The sequence below is a fragment of the Rhea pennata genome, chromosome 1, assembly GCF_028389875.1.
Source record: "Rhea pennata isolate bPtePen1 chromosome 1, bPtePen1.pri, whole genome shotgun sequence".
Lineage (NCBI taxonomy): Eukaryota > Metazoa > Chordata > Aves > Rheiformes > Rheidae > Rhea > Rhea pennata.
Window position 1 is genome coordinate 150,032,778 of NC_084663.1, and position 27,341 is coordinate 150,060,118.

At 36.3% G+C, this 27,341-nt stretch overlaps 1 protein-coding gene across 2 annotated transcripts in view; it reads left to right on the forward strand.

Annotated features, from left to right (window-relative positions):
- Nucleotides 1-27,341, forward strand: part of LOC134154962 (cytoplasmic protein NCK2) — a 170,059-nt gene that overhangs the window by 60,045 nt on the left and 82,673 nt on the right. The window contains exon 4 of one of the 2 annotated variants that reach the window (XM_062601635.1): nt 19,681-20,402. The exons of the other annotated variant lie outside the window; for it this stretch is intronic. Within the exon in view, the coding sequence (XP_062457619.1) occupies nt 19,681-20,402 (722 nt within the window). The remainder of the gene's footprint in view (nt 1-19,680; nt 20,403-27,341) is intronic. 2 annotated transcript variants of the gene reach the window in all.

Consider the following 27,341-nt stretch of genomic DNA (forward strand, 5'->3'; position numbering starts at 1 on the left):
GTGTCTAGTGCCTAGTTCTTAAACCAAATGTGTCTCCAGCCTTGAGCTTGAAACTGTCATCAAAATATTAGGTGAACTGAACTTGAAGGGAAGGGAAAAAAGAAAAATCAGTAAGTCTTGTGCAGTCTCAGGAAAGAACTAGCAGATTGTGCTAGCTTTGTCACTGAAGGCAACTAAGACTTGAAAGAGAGGGATTCTGTGACATAACCCGATCCATCTTTGATACTTCCAGCACTCCATCAAATGGTTGCCTCCACAAACATCCACTTTCCTCTGTCACCTCCTTAAAAAAATGTATTTCTTTGTATTCAAACATATCTCACTTGAAAGCATTGATATCACTTGAATGATGTAGTGTTACCTATGCGAATGCCCGTCACTGTCTACCACTCTTGTATTCATCCATAACACTTACCAGCAGTTGATTTATGCTTGCTTCTAGGTGTCGAATAAATATGAAAAGTGTCAGCCATAGTTCAAATCATGGCAGACCCTAGAAGAACTATTACTATTTAATTAGTCTCCATAGTTGACTGTTGAAGATGCATCAACTAAACAGTTTTTAATCCATTCAGTGTGTGTTATAATGAAAGTTTATGGCAGTAGTTATTAGATCAGAGTGTCATATATACAGAGCCAAATACACTACTGAAGTCTATTACATCTGGGCAGTCCTCTTTGTTAGGAAAACTTTTAATCTCATCAAAGAATGAAATCATGCTTGTTCAGTGGCAAAACCAGTTTTAGGAAAACGATGTTGACCGTCTTTTAGTACATTATTAATATAATTCTATTAAAGACTGAGATTCAATCAGCTTTACTGTTTGCCTTAGGGTTCATGGAAGGTTAATGAGCATGTATGTACCAGCAACCCTCAGCCTGCTGTTTTAAAATATCAGCCCATTTTCAGCACTATCCCACTCTTCTGTAATTTCCATTGTATTTCAGGGGATTTGAAGAGGAACATTAGTGAGTAAAACATATCCAGAGCCAGCTTTTATATGTACTGGATACAGATTAAAAGGCTGATTAACACTTGCATATGTTGATTAACAGCAGTTACTTGTGGATTGAAAAACAGCTCACCTCAACTCCCAACTGACCCCCACTCATTTTTGAAGAGATACACTTGTATCATCTTGCATCTCTTTCCAAGCAGTTAACCTTTCTGCACCATTAACTTCTGGGCTTCCTCCTGCCCCCTTTTCCCTTCTAAGGGCTTATTCACTTGGGCTGTTTCTTCTTTTGGTTCATGTCATCAGGGAACTTTCCAAATTTTTTAGCTTTCCTTAAGTGACTCTCTGAGCTTTCAAGATTTGCATTTTTTATTTTGATTGTTATCTGTTTTTATCAGTTTTCTGTTTGGTGTATATTACTCCTATATTTTTAAATCTCTTCAGTGAACTAGAATGGATGCACAGCTACAACTGTCTTTTTTTTTTTTTTTAATTTATAGAAATTTAAAGTATAGGCCACCTATTAAGTTTTTTAAATGATTCAACTTTTCATTCCCTTTTTTGTCTTAATGGCACAATGCTGAGAGTAGTGGCAATTTAGCTGTTTTAAATTACTGTCTTCTGCTTGCTCATATTGAATGAAATCTGGTAATTATTACTCTTCTTTAGGCAAAAGCCAGCTTCCAGGCCTGTGATTAAAATTTCATCTTTACTTGTAATGAAGTTTAAAATAGTTTCCTTGTACAATATATACATATTTTTTTTTTTTTATTGTGGGGAGGGCATTTTTTGTATACATTTCAGTTAAGTTTTACTAAACGAGAGACCTCCAACATATGTCTTCCAAACTATAGCTTTCTGTAATAATTATTCCTGTGCATTGGAAGGTTATAAACAATTCTGATTATTATGTGATTTGGATGGGTGTTTGCCAGTACCATGCCCAGTGTTATTTCAGAGATCTTTGGTACAGGACAGGAATCCTGCAGACAATACAGTCAAAGGAAGTCTATGCTTACTGGGTCATGTTTGTCATACTGGATAGGAACATTATCTGAAGAAAGCAAAAACGTAAAATATATATATATATATACACACACACACACTCATATACACACATATACACGCACACACACACACACATATATGTATGTGTGTGTGCATGTATGTGTGTGTATACATATATGTGTGTGTGTGTGTGTGTGTGTATATATATATGTAATTGTTCATATAAAGCAGAAAAACTTCTGCCCTTTTCATCCCTTTGGAAATGATTGTCCTAGCAACAATGCAATGTCTCAGACCGTGGTGTGCCAGAGGTGACCGAAGGGTGCAGTCAGCAAGCATTGGGCCGTGGCTTCATGTGAATCCATGATTATCTGAACATAACTGTATTTAGTGCTTGTATCGCTGTTCTGAGTGCTTTATTTGGTGAATGTTTTGTGTGTATAGGATTATTTCCTGAATGTGTGAACGCTTGAATTGTTTACCTGTGTCAATCTGTAGATCTAAGCATCAGTTCCTGAGTGCTGCAGCTTTTATACCTTGCCCCCTCAGTTGTATATGTGTGTGCATACACACACATTTGTGTGTGTAGAAATACACATATAATATTTTCACTTACTTGGAAAGTTTTTCTCACATTTGTCCTTCTCATTTCTCCATTTGAGAGCTTTTATTTTTTGTCTGAAATGTCTTTGATCTTTGAAACTGCTGGAGGCATGTAGCTCACATGCTGTTGCTTGCAGTCTCCAGAGTGCGTGTTCTTGCGCATGCTTGCTCTCTGTTTTTCGCTCTTTTTTTCTTTTCTTTTTTTTAAAAAAACAGCCATTACTTAGTAACAAAAATATATGGAATAAGTCACTTTTATTTTTTAATGCACTGTTTTCTTTAGCACTGGAAAACACTCTTGACTTCCTTTTTAGATACTTTAGCTTTGGGTTTAAATATTTGTCTTGCAGTCATAGTTCTGCGTAACATGATTATGAACTTTTTTTTCCACAAAGATGTGATCAACCTTTAACATTTTGTGCAGGAGTTGTATGTGTATGGTTTTGTTTTGTTTTGGTTTTTTTTGGTCACAGTGGTCAAACTTTGGCAGTTCTGGCATGTTATTGCAAACTTTCCTTTTCCCCATTCAAATTTTGACAGCTGCTGGGAAGACTTCAAAGTTTTGTCAAGTAGCACATGCCGAAGTGGTGTTTTGTGTTTTCAATTTGATTATTCCCATTCATACTTGGGGTTATTTATAGATAGGAAGTCCATATCCAAAATCTTTACTGGTGGAGGAGGAGGCGTTCAGCTTCTTGGGTATCACTGTCTGAATGGTCATTGCGTGTCCTTTATGGTCAGCCAATTAGACCACAATGATTTAGCCAAAATAACTTAATTTTTTTTTTCACTCTACTTGACTGAAAGTCTTCAGAAAAGGTCTGCTGCATCTGTAGTTAAACAGTCATTAAAAGTTTGATGTCTTATCAGGCTAGTTCTAGCTTCTGTTTGCTGGGGCTGTCTTTGTTTTTTTTCTGCTAGATTTAAGAGCTATTAACAGAAAGCTCTTTTTCTACAAGGTATGTTGTCACTCACCAAATCACTTAAAAGCCTTTTCTTTAGTACTGGAAATGAGTCTTTCAGTAGTGAGATTTACTTATTTGACTCTAAATTGTTATGACTCTTACCTAAACTTTTCCCATTTCTGCAACACTATTTTTTAATGTGTCAGAAGTATACATAGTATTTCAGCCATAGTCTTAGCTGTTGGTTGACTCTTCTCTTCCTTCTATTTACTTGATAAGTGTGTATTTATTCGTCTATGGACTGCCTTTCCCCTGTTAAATATCATAATCATAGAACAGTCATTAAATTGATAGCCTGCCAATATGATCAAATACTGGTTGGAAATATTTTTGTTAGTTCTTAATTAGCTCTCTTTGGTGTTAATGTTTTCTGGACCCTGTGGGTGTAAAACTTCCTACAGAATCTAAGAATGGTTGAAATGAGAGCAAAGATAGCATTATTTTATGATATATTGTTATATATCATGAGCTCCTAAACCTCATAGAGCTCATTTTACTAAAAAATATACAACAACATGTGAGACAACATAAGTTGTATTAATCTCCTTAGAGCTTTGAGTTCCAAATGTTGTTCTGTGACTTCTTTGAAGCAGATGTATAACATAATATTCTTTCCACTCCAGAGCAGACGTTCAATAAATTTGAATGTTAGGAAAACAGCATTACTCCCTGGACTGTCTACAGTATGGGGCTTCTAATCAAATTATTTATTATATGAAAGCAGAAAAGAAGGAATGATGTGCTGTGTTGTAGCCAAACATATCTAGTTGAAATTAGCAGGAAAATCCCCCTGTAGGAGTTTGACATAAAGCACTGGCACAGCAAAAGTACTTTTTCCAGTGTCGCTTTCTGTTGCTTTTATAATTCTTATCTTGTCATGAAATGGGGGCTTGACTGTAGTGGCATATCTGTCATGTTTCTTGGAGGCCTGGATGAGGATAAATCAGTCTATATTGGCACTTTTAAACAGTAAAATACAAGAATTTTAGTTCTTCATTCAAAATGATAGAAAGTAGTGGAATTTTTTTCATGTGTATATTCATATGTAGGACAAATTATTGCTAAGTTTCTTGGAATTTGTATGTTAAAGCAGGCTATTCCATACTGAAGGGTGTTCAACAAAAGCACTTTAGCAGTTGTGCTTCATCCTGCATTTCAGTTATGTTAACCAAAATAAGCATGCTTATTTGTAGGGGGTGGGGGCAAAAGCATTGACTCTTGACTGATGATGGTAGAAGCATGTGGGGGATCTGTTTAGCTGTGGTACAAACATCTTTTATGGTTTTAAAAAAGAAGCCTGGAACAATTGCATTTCTTCTGCCTTCACAGCAATAATAAATCGGTCCAATTGCAATGGACTGCTGCCATTAAAGTAATAGAAGGGAGAAATGGGAGATTCTCACAGTGATTTCAAAATAGAAGGAATATATTTCTTCTATTTCTATCTGGAGCATACAGAGTTAGGAGAGACCAGTACTGTTACCATTGTCATGGTAGATGATTTGTATAATAAGGAACTCAAATGCTTCAGTACTCTTGGAAATATATGTGCCTCATCATCATCTTACCTAGATTTGTTTTAGTAGTTATTTTCAGTTAATTGATAATCCTTTGAAGATCTTGAGTCATATTTAATAGCAGTTGCTGTGTCTATGTAAAATGGTACAGGAAAATATTGACAGCATGATAGGGTCTGCCATATCTCACTATCACTTCGATGTATGGATCTGGCAAAACAGCTTACTCACTTTGAATGAGTGTTGTTGTAGTATTATGCCTATTAAAGTAAATACTGAGAATAAAAACTAAAATGGCAAATTTATGCACCTAACAAAAATTTAAATAACTTCTGTGCAAATCAACTATATCCAGTAAAAGTAGCATTAGAGGAATTGAAGCTCCTGCTCTGTGGAATAAAAATCAACTTACACAAAAATGTTACCTTTTCCAAAGGAAAAGCAAATGAAATCTGAAATTGCCGAGGTAGTTAATGCAAAAAAAAAAAAAATCAAACTTTTTGATACATGCAATAAAAAGCCTTGAAAGTAGGAAATCTGTAAATATTCTGAAGAATTTATGGTGTGGAGTAATATTTCTAATGCTTGATAGAGACTTGCACTGCCAGATCTAGAGCAGCTCTTATCTGATCACAGGTGAAAAGCCAAAGGCAGTAGTGAAAGCAGAACTTGTCGCTTGGTGCAGTGCTTCTGAACTTCGGAGCTCGCTGGTCATTGGAACAGAGCTTGTTTTACAAAGTTTGTTTTACCTGAATTATTAATTGAGATTGATTATTTAAAGGGTTTGCTGTTTAAAGAGTTTGTTTCAAACTTACAATGTGAACCATAATGTATCATACCTTTCAGCAGGTTTTACTGGTATGAGGGCTGCAGTCAAATGTTGCGAGGCTGAACAGACACATTAACGAATGAGTTTGTCCTTTAGATTACATTAGAAGACTTTGTAGTAGGTACTTCCTTCTTCCCCTTCCCCTGCTCTTCCAATAAATGCGTGTAGACGTGGATTTAAATCTGACATTTAAAACTTACAGAACAACCCTTTATTTTAAGCATATGTATGTTTTGAAGAAATAAAGTGATCGCCTTAACTTTTCACGGTCGCATGTACTGATTTCTTTGGTGTTATTGCTGCCCTAAGCTGTTCCCATCAGAAGATCTTTTTACCTCTTTGCCAGCCAACTAAATTTCAGCATGTATTGATGTTTGGCCTTAAAGCAAGCGCAGAATCAGATACAAAAGCATTTCTGTGGTTCCCTATTAAAAAGTCATCCTATTGCCTATGGCTCTCCTAAAACCCTATTCGAATCATGGAGACTGAGCCCTTTGCTCTTTTAGTGTTAGAAGTTTGTCTGTTCCCTCAAATCTTTTAATGTTTCATTTTTTCATAGAATAAAATCCTTTAAGCAATCTGCTAATTATGTCTCCCCTACTGAGAGCGCAAACATAGTACATTTTTCCAAATGGTGTTTTGTAGCGGATATTGAGTTGGGTTCACTTCTTCTCTAATTTCTTTCGGATCCCTGAGAGTATTAATAGTCCACGGAAAAAAAACTAACTTGGGCTGCGGTGTAGGCTGCATCATTGCAAACTGTTGCTTCATTTGGCTACTTTCCATAAGAATGTACTGTTATTTTATATTGAAGGCACCAAAATACTTAGTAACAGGAGTTCTTCAGAATGTTTTTCTCTGTTCCACTTGCTTTCTTCCTCTGCTTTAGATTCATATGCTGGCATACTATGCTGGTAGCGGAGAAGAAGCCTCTACCAGCAGCTGCTTTTGCACTCTTGCATACCTTCTGTTTGGTACGTGGAGGTATATGATTTTACAGGGACCAAACTAACATTGCTGACAAAAAATCTATGGCCTGCGTATGCAAAACGGGGAGAGTGCAGTCAAGGCCCCCACTTTTCATAGAACCAGTCACCCAAGGGAGGAGGCACTTCTCTATTAGTGATGGGGACTGCTCTTTCCCTCGTCTTGTCATTGTGAGAGGATTTCCTCTCATTCGGATACGAGGTCTGCAGCTGCGCAGTCTCTAATCTGCATCCCGAAAGAATTCTTTCAATATTACTGGATCTCTTTCTATTATGGCCTCAGGCTGTCTAACACTGCATCTCCCAGGGTGTCTCAGTTTTTTTCCACCTTTTTCTCTGTGTGGACCCACTCAAGTTCCCTTGTTCTTCTTTGAGTTCTTCTGAAGACCAGAACAACAGGGGGCCATTCTGTGATATATTTTCATATTCCACAAGGAAACTAAACTAGCATTTTTTGAAAAAAAAAGGGGGGGGGTTTGATCCCTTAGTGTATACAAGAGAGGTTTTCTTTTTCTTTTCTTTTTTTTTTTCTTTTTTCTTTTTTTTTTCAGAGTCTGATAGGCATTTGAATTTTTTGGAGTACATTGTAAAGCAGGAATGTAGATCTATGTCACATAGGTAGTCATCTGGCAAATGATGAGTCTGGTACCTAAGAGAAAGCATTGAAGTCTAGGGTGGGAAGAGCGGTCCAAATGGCATACATGGCTTTGAGGTGTAAAAGAAAATATAGTCTCTTCAACGGTAAGCACAAATGTTTACTTATAACTAGCTTTTGTGGTCTCAGCAAAGAGATTTGGACAGTTACCATTCTTAATCTAAATGAGCTGTCACTTTGACTAGCTGGGTATTCAGGGGGTGCTGTTTCTACTAGGTGAGTACCTCTAGCTGTATTTTGAAACAAAACTGATTTCAGACTTTGTGTATAGTTTAACCAGTCTGTAGCCAATCATTGCCATCAATCCTATTTAGCAGTCCTCGAGAACTTTAAATGAAAGAAAAAAAGGAAAAATTTTGAAATAGTGACAAAACTATTCCTCTTAAAGCTTCTCTACCTGTTTACAAACATGCAAGGTCCTTTTCTATTATTTACTACTCCTTTGTGAAGCTGTTCTCCAGGATAGCACCTAAGTTTATTACTATATTATTTGTAATTTCCTTACCAAGTTTTAATCTATAGAAGAAATTGTTTGGGTTTGTGTGTTAGGGTTTGTTTGTGAGGGCCAAACCCCAGAGGAGATGACTCTTGTGAAATTAAAGTTTTCCTTGTTACTTCCTGTCAGTGATAGAAAGGAAGATCTGTTTTCTGCCTACACAGTTGTAAAAAAGCTGACAGCCTTTGGTAACTGAAGCTAGGGACATTGCAATTTGGAGAGGAAATTAGTGGTGGGCAGGGGAAAAGAGCGGGGGAGGGAGGGAGGGGAAAAAAAAAGAGCATTTACTTTGCTTTTCTTTCCTTAATGAGACTAGAATGAAAATGCACAGTCTATGAGAAGCTTCTAAGTGTTCTGAACTGATGTCTGCCAAAGGAAAAAATAGGAAACATCTTGAATTTTCTTATTTAGCACTTGAAAATACTAGTATAGTATAGCTTTGTTATCCTAACCTTCTTGTAAAATTGCTAATGGCTTTGCATCACGCTTGGTTTTGATTGTTGTGTCTTCAGGTTTTCATATGGGCCAAATGGGAATACAATAGTTTAGATTTAAAGATAAGCTGACTATGTTCAATTCATGATTCCCTATCTTTACTGCTTTAAGTGAGCTTTTTGGTGACTAAAGAAGGGGAATTTCTTAGCAATGTTTAGATCATTGGCTTTTTGTGGGGGTAATGGAGGGACTATGTAATTCATGCATTATAATTTGATTAGGTTCAGGCTTGATGGTCTGAAATTTAATCTGTATTTGTAATAACTACTAAGACTTTTTCATTTCTCTGCTTAGGGAATTAACAGAAAATTAGAATAAATGATAATTGGAAATACCCATTACTATTGTATTCACCAAATCTAAAACAGAATTATGAAATATCTAAATATAATTAATCTTTCTATAAAATGCAGGAGGAGGACATGGAAAAGGTAAGTTGTTCTGTGTTTTTTGAGGAATAAAAGTGAGTACTGGGGCAGACACTTCGGAGCACCTCACATGCATTTTAGTTTTTCACTAATATTCTGATCATGTTTCCAAAGGAGAGGCAATATTCTCCAGCTTTTCCTGTCTTTATCAAGAGAATGCAAGGCACTGGGAAGTGCTACAGGGCTACTCTCTCTTCTCCCTATAGCTTACGAATCTTTTTTCCTCAACCTATTTCTAGAACGATAGGGGCACCTTAGATTTAGGGTAGTCTGATTCAAAACGGAAGATACGTGGATGTACAGACTAACGTAAGCTATAAAGAGAAAGGACCATATACTGAAAAGCAGAAATATCATACACTATCAGAAAGAAGGAAAAGAAAATGAGGACTTCGATCACTTGTTAAGGCACTAATAGGTACCAAAACTTGAATTAACAAGAACTCCTCAGGCACCTAATGTTGCTAATCTGTTTATTACTGAAGAATTTTATTTTCCATGTTACAGAAAAATAATACAATACTGAATTAAACCTGCAGGGGTTCTGAATCAAATTTCTGATGACTTGACGTGGTTATTATTATCAGGCCATCCTATAAAATCCAGCTGAACATCATTAATAAGTTTACAAAGTAGGTGGAAATATTTTTAAGTGATGTCTTTATTTGAAAGCAAAGACTACTGAAAGAAAGGTGTCTTCACTTTAAGTTTGTAGACAGAATTTGGAACCATAGATCTTGATAACTTGAGAAACTCAATTAATATTAAAACCCTGCTATTTGAAACTGTGCTAGCCTTTTTTCCTATTCCTTAGGGGATTTATAGCACCAAGGTCATTCTAAATTTGTCTAGTAAGAGTAAAACTACTTCACTCTTGCTTTGGGGTAAGAATATACACACAAAAGACCATTGGCAGAAGCCTCGGGATTATGTTTGACGCCTTTGGAAAACCATGTCCATATAACTCTCATTAACACATCTTTCAGTTAAAGTTCTTACTCTAAAATGCTCTGGATAGAGGAAATTCATTATCTAGTAATGAAATCTGAATGTACTTTTCCTGGTAGCAAATGGGTATGTTTTAACACAGTCTAAATTGGCAGACTTAATGCAGTAGTTTTGGTTTTAATACGGTTGCAGAGTTCCTTTCTTATAGAAGCCTCGATAAAGAACAGCATTTGACCTGTGGGAAACTTTCACAGTACTTTTTGCTGTATTTGAACATTGTAATAAAGCGCCTGGTTGTAGAAATGTCAGAATTTCACAGTGACATTTAAAGAAGAGTTTCCGTTTCCTGATTAGTTCTGGTGTTGTCTTTTCTTGATAGTGAGCTTCTTCTAAAGAGCATGCACAAAAACCATTTTTAAGGCTTTAAGCCTTTGTTTCTGTTATCAGAAATTCATGTGAAATTTTCTGGTATTTACAGCAGAGTACTGCAAAGAGTGTTGCTGGTGAAGATGCTGCTTTCAAAATATTGGAAAATATTATATGGATGTTTAGCAGTTGAACTCTCTTTGGGAAGGTATATGCATAGGTGGTTGGAGTGAAGAAGGAGTGGGGGAGGTTCCAGACTGAAAATGTGCAGATTTTCATGTGTGCATTTTCTTCTTCTTTGTGACATAAGAAACTTTACCTTTTCCTAAATTCCTTTTTTTAAATCAAGAAGGAAAGACATGTTCATATAAAATTATATAAATAATAGTAAATAATATAAAAATAAATTAATATGTGATCTCTTCATGTGTGATATTTCAGCTGTCAAGAAGCTATATGTTTGCCTCTATTGGGTACACTAATTCAATTAAACTGTTTTGTGCTTTTTATTAAGAATTTTCCTGAAAGAAAGTAATTTTCAGTTTTATGTGAAAAAGATTCTGTATATTCTGCCTGTGGATTTATTCAAAGCCTTTACGTTAGGGAATGAATAACTTACATCTTTCTAGTTACCTGGATGGAATTTAAATTCTATCAAAATACACAAATGCACAAAACCTGCCTAAAATGATGAATAAATTTGCTAGTTTTAAATACAAATGGGATTTGATAAACTTGCTTGTTCCTGCTGCATCTAACACAAACAGTGAATCAAATGAGGATTCCCAGTTAAGTTGTCTTTGAAGATTTTAGAACTAATAGATCTTGTCTGTAATATTTAGGTTTTTTTATTTGAGGGAAAGGAAACCTAAGTTTTCATCCAACTGAAATAGGTTTCTGCCTTTATATATGTCACTGAACCTTACTGAATTAAACTAACTGATTTTAAAAACAAAACAAAAACCCCAAGACCTGCTTCTTCAGAAATGACTGTTGTTCAGTATTTTAACATGCTCTTACTTTGGGTATTTAAACAAGGAGTTCCACTAGTTCGTTCATTTGACCTTCTTAAATTTTTCAGCTTTAAACATGTTTTGCTTTAATATTTCTTCTATTTAATGCAGATCATTTTAATATACTCTAGTAATGTTAGATTTTTAACTTTAGATTGCCTAATATCAATTTGAATTGAAATGGGTTTATTTTTAAAAAAGAAAAGTATGGTTTATTTTAAAAAAGTGATTTAAATGAAAATATTTTCATAAGCATGTACTGTATTTATATTTGTGGTGACTACTATAACTAGAATTCTTACCATAAAACGATACTACTTGCTTTACCCTTAAAGATAGAGATGTTAGATATGTTAAAAGGCGTGTGAAAAATTTTGGAAGATACTTGAATGTTTTTGTTGTTTTTTGGAGGAGAATGGTGAGTTATGTAAAGAAATTTCTGTTATTTGTGTATTTGTGAGGTTAGTGAGATATCCTTTATTAAATTATGTTTTCTTCCCCATAGATCTTTCCAAATTGTCATTCATCATGCATTTAAAATCTTTAATTTGATATCCTGCATGAGAATCGTGGCTGCATGGAGAAGATTTAAGGCAGAAGCCGTAGGAAACATCTTCCAGAACTTTCTCCTTTTTTCCTCCTCTTTTCATACTTTGCCTTTTGGATATCAGCTCAGTTCAATATTGAATAGCTGTGATCTAAAATCTTGGTTAAATGCCTTCCCAAAAGACCTTGTCCTCAAGGGCAAATGAGGAAGCGACTGTAATCGCAGGAAGTCGCCCAGTCATTCGGTTGGGCAAACCACGGTACCGAACGCTCGAGACCAGTATTGGTGACTGGGGAACCAGATAAAACTTCAATGTTTTTGCTGAGGAATCAAAATTAGGAGTACCTGACCAGACTGCATTGATTTCACTGAGATTATGCTGGTTGGTAAGGAGCTTTTGACAGGACCTTGCTCAACAGACTGATTTGAGATACTGCCCTGAGCAGAAAATGAGTCTCCCGAAAGAAGGCCGGTCTGCTTTCTTGGCTGCTTCGGGGAGGCAGGAAACCAAGAACTGGACAACGAGGTTCCTCAATAATCTTGTCTTCCTTTTGAGGTGGTATTTCTGTTTCAGGAGAACTTAAAAAACAAAAAACAAACAAAAAAAAAAATCTGCAAAACTTGCTTTAGAGAAATACAAATGAAACACTTTGTTTTCCTTCCCTGTTTTTGCTGATTGTATATATAAGCATGCTTTGAATTCACTTTTAATAGCAATTTCTGTGTTTTGACTAGGTAATACAGCACAGTTTAGTTTCCTAATTGAGGGGAAAAGCTTGCTGTATTTCTAAATAGGCAATGAAAGAAAATAGCTGGCAGCATTTGATGCCCTGTTAATTCTGGATATCTTTTTGATGACCCTTATCATACTTAAGTTTGGTTTACAGCTGTATAATCACATGGTTGATGGAAGCCTAATTTCAAATGTAAAAGGATGAATATATGGTACGAAAATCAGTTCTGCTTCTTATGAGCATGAATCTATAGAGATATATAAATATATCTATACAAGAAAATATATAGAATGTTAGTTTTTCTAATTGTTATGAGAAGAGGAAAGCTAGCAGCATTACTCAACACCATTTGTTCTTGTTGTACATGTAGACCTAATGATATTAGTTACTCTAAAAGCAGTACAGGATATTTGAGAGAGACACTATCTAGTCATTTAACAGAGGAAGTAGTTTCTAGAAGGTGGATTTCTTAAGGCATTTCTCCTTTTTTTTTTTTTAATAGTTTAAAGGTTACTTGCTTGGGGGAAAAAATAGAAAAAATAATCTATCTTTAACTGTTCTCATTTTTTATAATAAGTTGTTGGAGGTTCCCTACGTAATTATTTGTAGGAGTTTTATTGACTTATGAATTGAGGAATTTCTGCTTTGGAAACTAAATTTAGCGTGGCTATAATGATTTCAAAGCCAAATCTATAGTCTGTCAGACAGTTTTTTCTGTATTGTAGCTTTTTATGCAAGGCCCTTGTTTAGCTTGTTTGTTCTTTGATGCCAATTTAATGTACAAGTAAGCCACAGAAAGTATTTTTGTCCATGATTTTTTTTGTATTAAAATCGGGAAAGTCATTAAAAAGAAAAAAGTTACAAGAATTCAGATGACTAGTTTTACTTGCCAAATATTTTTCAGGATTTGGCTTTGGATATTGACTGGCTGATTCTTCTAATAAGATGCAAGAATGGAAAAGTCGGTGTTTGTGGTATCAGACAAAATAACAGTGCCTTTAGAAAAGAAATGCAACTGTATTTAGTCTGTTTAAAGATCTATAAAAGTCTATTTAAAGTCTATAAAGATATTTAAAGATGTTCCCAGATAAGATATAATAAAATACAGGCAATGATCTTGCGCAGGCTAGACAATTTGACTACAAAGATTTTCAGTGCTTAATACATGTTATTCTTGAATAGAACTTAATAAAATAAATGTATTGATTAGTCTGGGCATTGTACAGCCACATCAGTGATTCTGTTCTTTCACCTCAGTGGAGAAGCAAAAGCAGTTAAAATACATGATGTGATAACTCATCCCTGCCAGGGAGGAATACTAACTTGCAGGAACATGAAAAGACTGAGTAAGTGAGTCTTACTAAAATTAAGAAAATATATCTGCTTTGTAAAAGGGGCTTCTATCTAGCAAAGATGCTAAGTAATATAAACCATAATTAGAAAATGGAATCTAAATCTGTAGAAAGGGATATATTTACTACTAGTATGCATGTGTTACGTATGCATTTGAATGCATATTCTCTTTCTTGTTACTGTCTCCTTAGAGCACTGCTGCAAGTGAAATGAGTGAATATACACTTTATGATGTTGCCTTTCTGGATGCGTGTGCTTTCTTTTGTGTCCATTTGAAGCCTCATAGTGTAAATAGTCCCTCACACTGGTACTATCAACGTTTTTCTGTTGACAGCAGCAGTGTCCAGCTTTCCTTCAGGGCTGTAAGGTAATGAGATGCATTATTCTTGTAAACATACATAAACTGTGTAGCAGTTTAAAGTTAACTAGAATTATGGTGAGATGTGGTTGGGTTTTTTTGTTGTTTTTTGTTTCGTGACTTGAGCTTGGTCTAAATCTAGTGGTTAAGTCAGTCCAAGGCAAAATAAAACCTACGCTTTAAGATGAACATGTACTCTATTTAAATCCTTAGGTTACATGGCCAAGTGTTGATAGAAGATCATGCTTTTAAAAAAGTTTGTCTTGTGTGAGTGCTTTCTGAAATGAACAGAAATTCAGTCATGAATGTCAAAACTGCAGGAGTCTGATGTCTTGTGGCTTTGTGTCCAGTGGTTGATTGCTGTCTTGGTGTGTAGGAAAGTTTCAGTTCCAGCAAGAGTTTCTCCAATGCTGAAACATTTCTAAAGCATGTTTCCTGTGTGGGTTCTCTGACGTGAACTCCTGCTGCAGTTATCTGTGTTGAAAGGACTCTTGCAGAGGTGATTAAAGAAGCTCAGAAATTCTGGTATGGAAAATGAGAAGTGTGTATGAAAAAGCTTGAAGACAAATAGGCAATATGATTGTATAAATTTGTTTTTCATCTGAAACTGGGCTAAAAAGATGGGCAAGAAAAAAAGCTCTTTTTTAAGCGTGCTGCATTAAAGGCTTTTATTAAGAACAGCATATGCTTTTTAAAGATTTTCTGGCACATAGCACAATATAATTTAGTATGAAGGCCTGCTGAGTCTTCTCAGGCTCTGTCTTTTTTTCATCCACTCAATAGCTTTTGAATTAGTTGGCTAATTTTAACCAAATTTGACAGAGGAGGAAAAAGTTTTAAAGATAATTAAATGTTTCTACCCTAGCCACAAATTTTCATAAAAACCATAGATCGGTGGCTTTTTCTGAGTGTCTTCACTGAAGGCAGAAGGAGGAGGAATCCTTCTGGTTTGAGCAGCAGAAAGCTGGATAGTTGGCGCATCTCTACTGTGTGGCCTGTCCGTGTAGCTTTGGGCAAGCTGCTAGCCAGCAAGGCAGGAGTTAGGTAAGGGTACGGACACTAGCAGTAGTAAGCATTGCGTTAAAGGGGTTATTGGAAGGACCTTCCTGCATTTGCAGAGTTTTAAGAAAAGGGAGCTGAAGAAATTTTCTGTAGGAGCTTAAGGAACATGAGGGAAGGTGGGAAGTGTTGTGGGGAGAAGGTGGTGGAAATATGAGCTAGAGAACAGAGATGTCCTGGAGAACATTGCGGGACCTGCAGATATTCGCACTTAGTCACTAACAGGACATAACAGGACTAACAGGACATAAAAGGGTGCAGAGCTGGGGTTTTCACAGTGGGGACCTAGGAGACCGGAAGCAAATTTATAGGAAACAGGCTTTCCTTAGTTGTGCTGCTCAAAATAACCATCTATTCTTTAAAGTTGCAACTTAAGAAGAAAGGAAGAGGGTACTAAGTGGTGTGGGAAGCACATTTCCGAGTCTTCCTAGAAATAAACTCAGGGCCAGGGGATTTGTTTGGCTCCAGAGAAAAGAAAGAGTTGAAAAGAAAGATCTCTTCTGTGCATGATTCTCCTAAAATGATGCTAACCAAATTTTTTATCTTGGCAGTATATGTATCTGTAAATTAAACCTGCTCAGATTACTTGGCAGCTTGTTTGAGGAAAGTAAAATGAACTAGTTTAGTATGTGTCAATTGTAGATTATGTGCAATGTTATTTCTTACTAGACACCATAATGTGAAATAGGTTTTCTTTTGCTTTGTGATTTATCTACTTCCACTCTTTCCCCTCCCCTCACTTGAAAGCTAATCCACTGCTTTGGATTTCTCTTCACAACGATTAGTTGCATTACAAGGGATTATGGCTTCAGTTGAGCTGTAACCAACGAGAGTCTAGAATATGAAAATGTAGTTGGTAGCTGTATTTTAATGAAAACATATGTTATCTTAACATATATTAATGAAATGAGGACAATAAAAATGCCAAATTTATGACTGCAATCACAAGTATATTTGTCTCTTCCAAGTGTGACTCCTGAAGTACTGAAATGTTTTGCTTTCTAGGAAATTCTAATGTGGATTTCACTCTTATCAGGACATAAGAATAGGGATATTCTTACAAATACATAATAAAGGTACATTTTTATTAGTAGCAAGTAATTGCAATGTTTACTGTTCCAGGATATTACTCATATAGATTGTATTCTATTTTTTCCCTCCCCCCACCAGGGAGTTTCATTGTCACAGAGGCAGAGGGCGTTTATAATTGTCCTAGCTTTTATTCTTACTTGGCTATGACCAGCCATCCTCCTAAATAATATTTTTAGACTCTTTTCCTACGGAAATGAGGCTTATACAGTCATGCTGTTTCTGTCAGCTGTCGTTGTCCATCCATCTGTCTACCCTCGATAACTTGGCCAGTTTTAACCAAACTTGACTGACTAGTGAAGATAAATTAACTAGTTTTCTCTAGGTCGGTGTTTGGGAGGGTCATCATTGGCCTCCCCTCTGAAGGGAAAGGCAGGGCAGCCCCGGCTCTTACCAGGTGTGGGGTCACCAGGCAGCAGCTAGCCAGACCCGGCTTGGCTGCAAGGGCAGCTCCTCTGAAGGCACTTTGGTGATTGCAATGGGGAGCCAAAGGTATGAGAGAAACCTGGGGACACCAAGGCAGTCATATGGTAAGAGGGGCTATAACTGAGGATACTGCGGGAGATGGGGGAGGCAGAGGAGGAAGACGAGCCAGAAGGAGCAAAACAGGAGCAGATTTCCTTACTTCTGCTCAGAGAACAAATTGTTTCCTCTTCTGTCATAGAAACACTTACGAATGCTGCAACCTCGTAGAAAAATGAGCATTTGATGATGATGTCCATGCCCTTCACTGTGTGCAACGTGCAAATGGGTCTCTGAATTGTTAGTCACCTTCGTCAAACCATTTAGAAACCATCTTTGGTGCATATCGCTGCTATTTCAAAAGGCAAATCACTAGTTTGCTATCATGCTTAAAAGTCTGGTTCAATGAAGTATTTTAGCTCAGACTGAGAAAGATCTGCAATTGTTTACCAGCAAAGAAAAACAGTGAGGCTTCTGAATTTTTCCAACTTTGTTATGGTTTGCTTTGAATGAAAGGGATGGAAAGGAGTGTTTAAAACATGTCAGGCATGGCATTGGAAGGTTTATGAGAAAAGATACAGTTTATTAGACTCCCAGGGGAAAAAAAAATCTTAGATGATAAACTTTGGCTAGATGCCCAGCCACCTTTATCAGACTTTAGAAGCTTTTTCAAACTTCTTTTCACCTATTGTGTCAACAAACATTTCTGTAGATACTTTTGTTTATGGCATTCTCTTCTCACAGTTCATCCCTGTTCTTCATAATTATCTCTGTGTTCTGGTTTTTAACTACTTGTCTTCTGGTCAGCCACTGCATCATCATCTGCTGTTTTTTTTGTTTTATTCATTCTTCTACGGTAGAACAGCAGTTTCAAGAAGTGGTGTTGCGTATCTTCCCTACAAAGTATGTCAATTTTAATTTGGAAGGTTTAATGTTAGTGTGGGGCTTTATGTAGAGTGAATCTGTGCTTTGAGATACAGTTATTTTGGTTTTACGTGAAGTAATAGCAAGTAATTCCCTACATTTTTCTAACAAAAGACCTTGCTTTTGTTTATTTTAACCTAATTCAGTATTCCTTATTTCAGCTCTTATCCATCTAGTCTTTTGAAAATTATCTTTAAATTGATGGAAAAAATACGATCTTGGCAGAGATCAGACAGCTTCCTATTGGAGCTTGCTTAGAGTTAAAGCACTGTTTTCCTGGATTACCTCCCCTAGTACAATAAGCTGGTCTCAGTCATTTTGCCTGAAAGCACAGCCACTGATTCTCAGCTGAAATTTAGTTTAGAGCTAGATTGGCTGGGTGTCAGCAAGCTCTAACAGGAGGCAGATTACCTGGGAAGGTCAGAAAACATTTTAGGGTCATAGGAATTTGCTGAGGTGCAAACACCTCAGTCTTTGAGGTGTTAAGACTGTATTTGTTAATGTCTTTAACTCTTCGGATATTATTGTTGATGGTCAGATTGCATCATTCGTGTATGCTGTTTAGCTAAAGCTGTGAAATATGCCCATAGTTTCAACTGCACTAAATAAATATCTTTGCTGAATATACTAATTATATAAAGATGTATGTATATGTAAAAAAGAAAAATTTTTTTTTGCACGTTTCAGCAGTGAAGTGGCCAGGTTAAATTATCATAAGTAGTTAAAAATGAAATCACTTTTATGTTCTGATGAGACTATTTAAAGAAACAAAACCAAAATCTTTCCTGTTTCAAATTCAATTTGCCATATCTTATATTTACACAGTTTTGTCTCAAGTGAATTTCTCTCCTGTCACCAAGGATCTTGAACGTGGAGAAAAGTACAAAAGCTCTGACTTTTATATTGTTTTTCTTAATTCTGTCCAATACGTGTTTTGAGATAGTGTATGATTTGTGCAATATTGAGATTTCTTTTTCAGTATCTTCAAAACTTTATTACTGAATTTCAGAAGACAAGGATACTTGTTCACTTTATTTGTCTGTTTGTATATATATGCTTAAGCACTCCTTGCTAAAGAAGTCTGAAAAGTACATCAAAAAAATGTGTATTTTCTTCCGTACATAGAGAAACCACGTAAATGCATGCTTAAAAAGAAAGCTTATTCCATTAATAGTATTTGTTTCTTGTGTATATTGTGTTTAATGCTACTGCTGAGGCCATAACAGTACTACAAAATTTACAGATTATAGGAGAATGTATAGTCTTCCTTATTGTGAAGTTTGTTTTTACAGTATTTGACTAAACTTACACAAAAGATGTACAGATTTCACAAGGAGGCCTGTCAGTTGGAACTAGTTACAGCTGTAGCTGCCTGAGGACTGACATATAAAATGGAGAGTCGAATGCAGTCTGTAGGGAAGGTGAACTTTTCTCACTGTGCTAACTTTTTTGTAGATTTTTTTCCTGTTTTTGTTTGGGTTTTTTTTGCTCCAGTCCAGTTATAGTTATTACTGAAATTAAATGAGAAATCAGTTGACTGGATTTTTAGGGGGCATGACATGCAGCTGTGCTGTTCTTGGAGGGATTGTTTTTATTGTAAAGAAACCACTATTTTTAACTGTGTGTTTAAAATTCCAGCACTACTGGGGAGTGAGAGAGGCATTATAATACAAATTAAAACTTATCTAATGGTGCCTATACTAAATGTTAAAAGATAAATCTGTTAAGAGTGTTGGCATTTCCTGGGTGTCTGTAGTATGATAGATGTAATCTCCATCTAACGTTTTTGTTAAAGTGGCAGAAGAGTTGTCACTAAGTTCAACATTTGCAATATGGAAGAAAAAAAAAACATTGAGTGATCACTTCACATTTATGTCTTTATTTAACAGGTTTGGGAAAAACAAAAAGAAAGACGAGTGCGCGAGATGCCTCACCTACTCCTAGCACAGATGCTGAATACCCATCCAATGGTAGCAGTGCGGACCGGATTTATGATCTTAACATTCCAGCCTACGTTAAGTTTGCCTATGTTGCAGAGAGAGAGGATGAACTGTCCCTAGTTAAGGGATCCCGGGTCATTGTCATGGAGAAATGCAGCGATGGCTGGTGGAGAGGTAGCTACAATGGACAAATTGGCTGGTTTCCTTCGAACTATGTGGTAGAGGAAGTTGAGGAAGCAACTGCAGATTCCCCAAGCTTTCTAAGTTTAAGGAAAGGCGCTTCTATGAGTAATGGCCAGGGCACCAAAATACTTCATATTGTTCAGACACTGTATCCATTCAGCTCCGTCACAGAAGAAGAGCTCAATTTTGAAAAAGGGGAAATAATGGAAGTCATTGAAAAGCCAGAAAATGACCCAGAGTGGTGGAAATGTAAAAATGCCAGAGGGCAAATTGGTCTTGTTCCTAAAAACTATGTAGTAATCGTAAGCGATGGTCCTACCATTAACACTTCCCATCCACCTCAGATAAGCTACACAGGGCCATCTTCTACAGGACGGTTTGCTGGAAGAGAGTGGTATTATGGGAATGTTACCCGACATCAAGCAGAATGTGCCCTAAATGAAAGGGGAGTGGAAGGAGACTTCCTTGTTAGAGATAGTGAATCTTCGGTAAGTGATATTCAATGCTTCAATTTTTATAGTATGTGATGTTTTTTCTTTTTTTTTTTTTTTTTTTTTTTGCTCGTTTGTTTGTTTTAACAAGTGTGGTACCTTTCATCCTTAAAGAAACAGGCAATGTTTCAGCATTGCAAATTGCTACATTTGCTCTATATGAGAACGAGTCTTTTACAGAAATGCAGTCAACTTTGCAGTGAAACGTAATAGTTTTGGGCTATATTGTCTGGGGGAGGTTAACCAATCAGTGGACAAGTAATTATTTTAAGCTTCAATTTGACCTTTCCTGTATTCCTCAATATGCAATCCTCCTCAAATTTGTAGTGCTGCAAGATAAAATAGTTCTTGTGAATTGAATTGAAAATTTAGCCATTAATTTGAATTTAAAACTAATGTAAAATAGGATCTTAGCATTGGTCAGTTCTTTTTGTTTTAATTGAATAATTATAGAGGTTATTGATTAAAATCCAATTTTTTTATGCATTTCTGCTCTGCTTAGATTATTTTGGGTTGTAATAAGATGAAATTATTATCATTGTTAAAATTACGATACACTACAAAGAAGGTCAAGTCAGCAGCTCATAGCTTCTAAATTGAGACTTGATGACATCAAAGGGGTATGAGTAATACTGATTAGAGATCATTATAATGATGAAAGTTCAAATTTAAAATTATATTGAAAGGCTTTTCATGTGTGTTGAAGCATGGGAATGTGTAGGTAAGGCACTCTTAATTATACTTTGACTGTGATTTTTTAAAGACATATGAGGGAATTATTAAAATCCACCATCTTTTAAGTGCAACAAAAAAATTTAAGGATGAATTAAACCTAATTTATGATCAGGGCTTTTTTGCATTCATTGTTTCAATTGTAGGGTCACTCCATCAAGACAATTTGCTGTTTAGTACCTGCCTATATCTACGTATTCTGCTCTTTCACGTATAAAATTCCATATGAGTTAAATCAACTCAGTCTCTTAATATAGGAGTACAGTGCTACTGATGTAAAGACTCCACATACAGCTACAAACATCTAACTCTGTAAAAGCATATTTATATCAACTTTACTATGTCCATCTGGGCGATAAGCTGGTTTACAATGTAGACTGCAAATAAATGTTACAGCAATGTCAACTGCATATAGTTTGAGCCAGAATATGATTTTTAAAAGGCTTCTTGGCTCTAACGTGTTTTCAGAAGGTTGTACTGATTGCACATGTTTCTGATTAGAACTTGTAATAGTCTTTATCATTGCCTCCTGACAGAGGAAGAACCGTCCCCATGCTTGTGTAAATGATTTCATTAACTACTCAACAGGACATGTTGGTATTGCTATATACTGGCAGTGAGTTTGCTTTGGTGTGGAAAATCCAACTTAAGCTCAGCCTTAGAAATGAAGGTCCTTTTAAAGTTCCTGATGCTTTTCTGGAAGTATATTTCACATTTCCTTTTGCTGGTTTTGTTCTTTGTAAGCTGTGATTTCTGCCACTTGGAAAAGTCTCAGGATGAAGTCAAAATCTATGAAGTAGTATAGAGGCAGACTGGTTAGGTAGGACACATATCCCTTTAGAATAAAACTGCTTTAGTAATAAAGCTCCTTACAAAACTCTAAAAGGCAGGTTTTTAGGCTACAGAATCTATCTTCTGCATTAACTGAGGCCTGTGTTTTTAATTTCATGGTACCGAAGTCTGAGACTGGCTTGCATGCTTCATCTTGGCAAAGAGATGGACAGTGGCTGCTAGTGACAACAGAACAACAGCTTAAAGACAAGAAAAGGTTATGTAGGGTTTTCCAAATCCAAATGAAATATATTCCGTTCTAATTTTTGAAACACATTACTGGTATGTTGTTGTTGAAGTTGGAGAAACATCAGTCCTGATAGAGTCTGTTCCCTAAAATTTTAACATCCTATATAGTATTATTGATAACATACAATTCTGTAATATCTCAGAATATTTTTGCTGTATATGATAGTCTGATTAGATTTCAGATGTCTTTCCTCCATTGATTTTTCTCTGCAGAAGATATCTGTCAAACTGCTATTTCTTCAAAGCTTTACTTATGCGTGTCAGTGAGTTCCTATTTCTGTTCTCGGTTGACTGTAACCACAAAATGGAGACATATGCAAATAAACTAGAGGAGAACAAGAAGAAAAATAGAGATTTAGAAGCATGATTTATGAACAGAGGCTGACAGGCTTAAGTTTGTGTAGTCTATAGAAAAGACAATGCAGTGGGGCATACAGTCTCCCAAAATGTCAAAAACTACTAGGGGATTATGGTAATCATTAGATTACTCTGCAGTAGTCCAACTGTCTGTCAAACCTCGCATCCTGCCTGTGACCTTGGCAAGAGTATGGAAAACAATGTACCCTTGATAGGTCTGCCCAGCAGAGAGAGGCTTACTTTCAGACCTGGATGCTGCATTTTGGGTTATCCTGATAAGTAGTTACCAAACGTCTTCTATCTTCTGCGACAGTGCCAGAAGAACAGTTTGAAAATTAACATAGTACTTAAAATACAAAAGTGTGCAGCCACTGCCGAGGGGCGTGCCGTAATGACCGCTGTGCTGCAGCCCGTTTCCTCGCTCTTGAGAGACTGCTGCTTGAATAAACGAATTTCCTGGAAAGAACACATTAACCTTTTAATTTAACATGACATCATGATGCTAAATGCACTTGTTTGCAAAGCAGTTGCAAATTGGCTGCCTTGGTTGTTGCTGGGGGAGTCGTTGCTTGCGGAGCACAAAAAGGTTCATTCACATTGTTGTCTTTTAAGTTCTTTCCAGCATACGACATTTATTGGAGTCTCATGAAATTGATGGAGCTCCATGTTGCAGTAATTTTTTTTGGACAGAAAACTAAGGTAACTGTCTTCTGAATTGAGGAAGTCATTCTTTTTTCTTTAATCTTGATCTGGCCTTGCAGATTCCATTTTTGTCTTTTTTTAAAAAAAAAAAAAAAAAAGCAGTGAGAAATACGTTGTAGTTACACATATAAACGCCTGCTTTGTTTCACTTAATTTATGTCACTTTAATTTTTATTAGATTTAAAGAGACATTTTACTACATCCCACCTATATCTACCTTCATCATTTTATACATCATATTATCCCCTAATTTGTTTATGTATGTGAGTTATAAAAACGATTTGAGACTACTAGTTTGTTTTTTTCTTAAGTTCCAGGAATGATATAATAAGCTAATGGGCATAGGTGATAGCATCAGGAAAAAGAGATGGCTAACAAAAGATCTATTTCAAGTTTATTATGAAACAAAGAAGCTTTTAGAAATAACTGTCAGAATCTTGACTGCTGCCGTATTTCACATGCATAACTGCAGCGACTGTGCGTGCTAAGGCTAGAAGTCATCAGAAGTGTCTGCAAGATCAAAACCAAAGATCTTAATTAGAGGAATCAGGCTGAAAAGAGTGAAGCCATCTGCTGTCCAGTTCTCATTTCTTCCCAAGAGCAACACTTCCCATTACGTTGCTTTATGAATTCATCTATCAAAACTGTAGGTATAGGGTTTGGTCCTTTCCAAAAAGACCCCATGGAAAAAAATGAGTTATCCTAATCATCTTGTGCCTGCATTTGGACCTATTTTAGGGTTTTCTTTAGCCCTCCATCACCATAGTTACTGAAAGCTTTTTGTATAAAATAATATTCTCTAGATTTCATTGAATTTTGCACTCGTCTCTCTTAGCTACTTAGATAAGGGTTTATGATTCTCTGTTTTCAACAGACTGATGATGACGGGTGTTTTAATTTAAAATTTTACTAGTGTGCAAGGTTTTCCAGTGTTTTTATAAGATTTATCCCATGGCTAGATTCCTTTAGCTAAAGATACTATCCTCAGTTATACTTAGATCTAAGGGATAATACTGTGGTGAATACACAGAGATGAACTCTTCTTATGTAGTTGGAAGTCTGGTTATCTTAATTAGGTGCTATTATTTATTAGAATCATAAGCTTGTCTATTTGAGCCATTTAAGTCCATCATTTATGCAAGAGGCACTGTTTACTGCTGGTAAAATTTTTGCCAGCTCCTTAATACCTAGCTACTGTCACCTGAGTTCTTGGAGATGTAAAGGAGTAGCTTGAGGTGGAATATCCCTAGTTAGGATTGCTATTTTATTTGTTCTGTTGCAGGCTGCTCAATTGATTAAAAAAAAAAATCTTTTAAATAGCACTCCTGAACAAATAATGTTGATTTAAACAATACTGTCTCTTTATAGCCACTCTCTTTTCTCTTACCCTTTGTGAACTGCAGGTTCTTTAGAGATTTTTGTTTTTTGGTTTTTTTTGTTTGTTTTGTTTTGTTTTGTTTTTGTCTCTAACGCAAGGCAAATGAGTCTTGGCTGATGCTGTCAGACTTTGTTGGGTAGATGGTCTTCATGGTCCTGATCCAAGACTTTAATTCCGCTAGCCTAGATGACAGACAGGAGCAAGTTTGGAGGGAAGACTGTTCCTGCTTAGGTTCACCTCTGAAAACAAGTCTGTTTGCTTGTTCCCTGCAGTAGCTAACAGGAAGCAGCAGCTCTCAGCAACTTGTGATGTGGGAGAGCACCACGCACCTCCGGCTCCCAAGCAGCTTTGGCTGCTGCTAGCACCATGCGACTTCAAAGAGAGCTTCTGTCAGGACCTGCAGTCCCCTTGTATTTAGCTGCTAGTGGATGTGAAACTTGTGATTAGACAAACAACAGTGCTTTGAGATGTCTTCATGTGAATTGAGGAAAAAGCGATTTTTCCTAAATTATTTCCAGTTGGGGGGGGGGGGGGAGAGAAGAGGGTGTTGGTGTTTGGGGTGGTGGGCAATCTAGGAGCAGTTATTCATTAGGAAGTAAGGGCTAAATTCTGCTAAGAGTATCGCAACTATCGAATTATAGTAACAGATCCTGGAACAGGGTGGTAGTGTGGTGTATTCAGGTGATTCTGAGGATTGCAGGTGTGGATGGATCTGGGTCAATCCATTAGATTGCATTTAGCTTCTGTGTTCTTTGCCTGGCAATAATGACGGCAGGGGAAGAAGGCAGACTTTGAGGGCTTATGTGCTGTTGAGGGGCAAATTCTGTAGTGCCTGGGTGTCCTATATTTCTTTGATTTTAAACCTCCAAGCACCTGATAAGAAGCAATGACTGCTCTTCAAAAACTGAAGCATTTGTCATGTTTTGTAACATGCTATGGTTGACTACAATGGAAAAAAGGAGAAACTCTAAGGACAAGTTTAAGGATATATCCTAGCAATTTATTTTAAGTGGAAGAGTAGACATCTTCAGAGCTATTTATGAAGATCTATGAAACAAATTGTTTTCTAATGTTGTTTTTAAAACATGGTGAATGTTACATAGAGAGGAAGAGCTTTTAATATATATAAATAGAGTATATGGGGTGGAGGGGTAGGTAAAGGAATTGTTAACAGTCCTATAAGGTTCTTTCCAGCTTAACTCTAGACTTTTGAACTATGGTTTATTTTCTTTTTAGTGAGTGACTTGAGTGGCTTTGTTTTCTGAGCAGGAATAGAGGGAAGCCTGTTTATGGAGCTTGAAGGAGCTGGGAAGTACCAGGGTAACATAGCAGATCTGATCTTGAGGGGATGGAATAACCTGAAGAATGAGTGCATGAGAAAATTTTTCATGGAGGAAGTGAAACTGGATTGAAAAGAACTGAGTTACAGGGTCAGGAAAAGATGTTCAGGGAGGATTATTTTTCCTCAGCCTTGCTATTTATTATAAAATTGTCTTGTGTCATCCTCAAGTGGAGGTTGTGAAGAGAGTTCTTTTTTTTTTTTTCCAGTTACCCTTATTTCCCCTTATATTGCTTTATACCTTGTCTTCATGATAATCTTTTCCACCTTTTTGGAAAATATGATCAAGTTCATGACCAAAGAAGCAAAGTTAAGAGAGCATGATTTTGCCTGTTGTCTCCCACATATAGCAGGCATAAGCTAGCCTACAGCCAGTCCAGTCATAAGCAAGAGTTAAAATAAAGCAATCTGAACCAATTTTAAGAAATAGTACAGCTGAACTGAAGAGCTGGAAATGCATATCAGATAATCTTCAGTTTGCTGTTTTAGGAATTGAGTTAGCTTCATATTTAAGTCTTTCCGATTGTGACCATACAGAAATATTCACAGGCTCCCTGCCATGAAACTATGTTCTGTAATTCTGCAGAATCATCAATGACTTTCTAGGGATTAAAGTTTACTTTTAAGTATCTTTATAGGGTGTATGAGAGACTTCTATTCCTGGAAAAGTTGGTATGTTACATCAAAATGTAGCAATTAATTTAGGGGAGAAAAGGGAGAAAAATGGTGAGCAGTTGAAACAAAATAGTTTAAGCAGTAAATAAATAAAATAAACAGACTTGGAACAAATACAAGGGGGACAGCAAGGAACCAGTTCAAGCTGCATTGAACCAATACACTTCAGAATCATAATGTTAAGTTTGGAGAGCAGTAGTTTATCTAGAGATTTTTGTTAAATAGTCTTTAACTGTTTTGCTTGTTTGTTGCAGTGGGAAAGAAGTAAAACAAAAGCAAATGCAAGTCCAGTTGCTTTTGCTCTTTGTTCCGGTGTCCTGTAGACTTTACCAATCTGAGGCCAGTAAAGGGTTTCAGAATTTTTGCAACAGCTGTTCCAGCTCTTCTATCTCTTTGTGCCGGATGATGGCTCTCAAAAGAGTGAGATCAGCCTTTCCTTATTTTTTTTTCTTTAATTAAATTAGATCACCAGAAGAATAAACTTTGTAACATATATTCTGGAGAAAATGAACAATAATAATGTCTCCTATTTATCCATGGATCTAATTAAGAGCTCAGAGGCAGGGAAGAATGGTCAGTGGTTCAGGAGAACAGTCATTCGTTAAAGCTGTAATTAAAATGGCAGGGAAAGTATTTAATGTATTGTGAGTACCACTTCAAAGAAGTCTAAGTA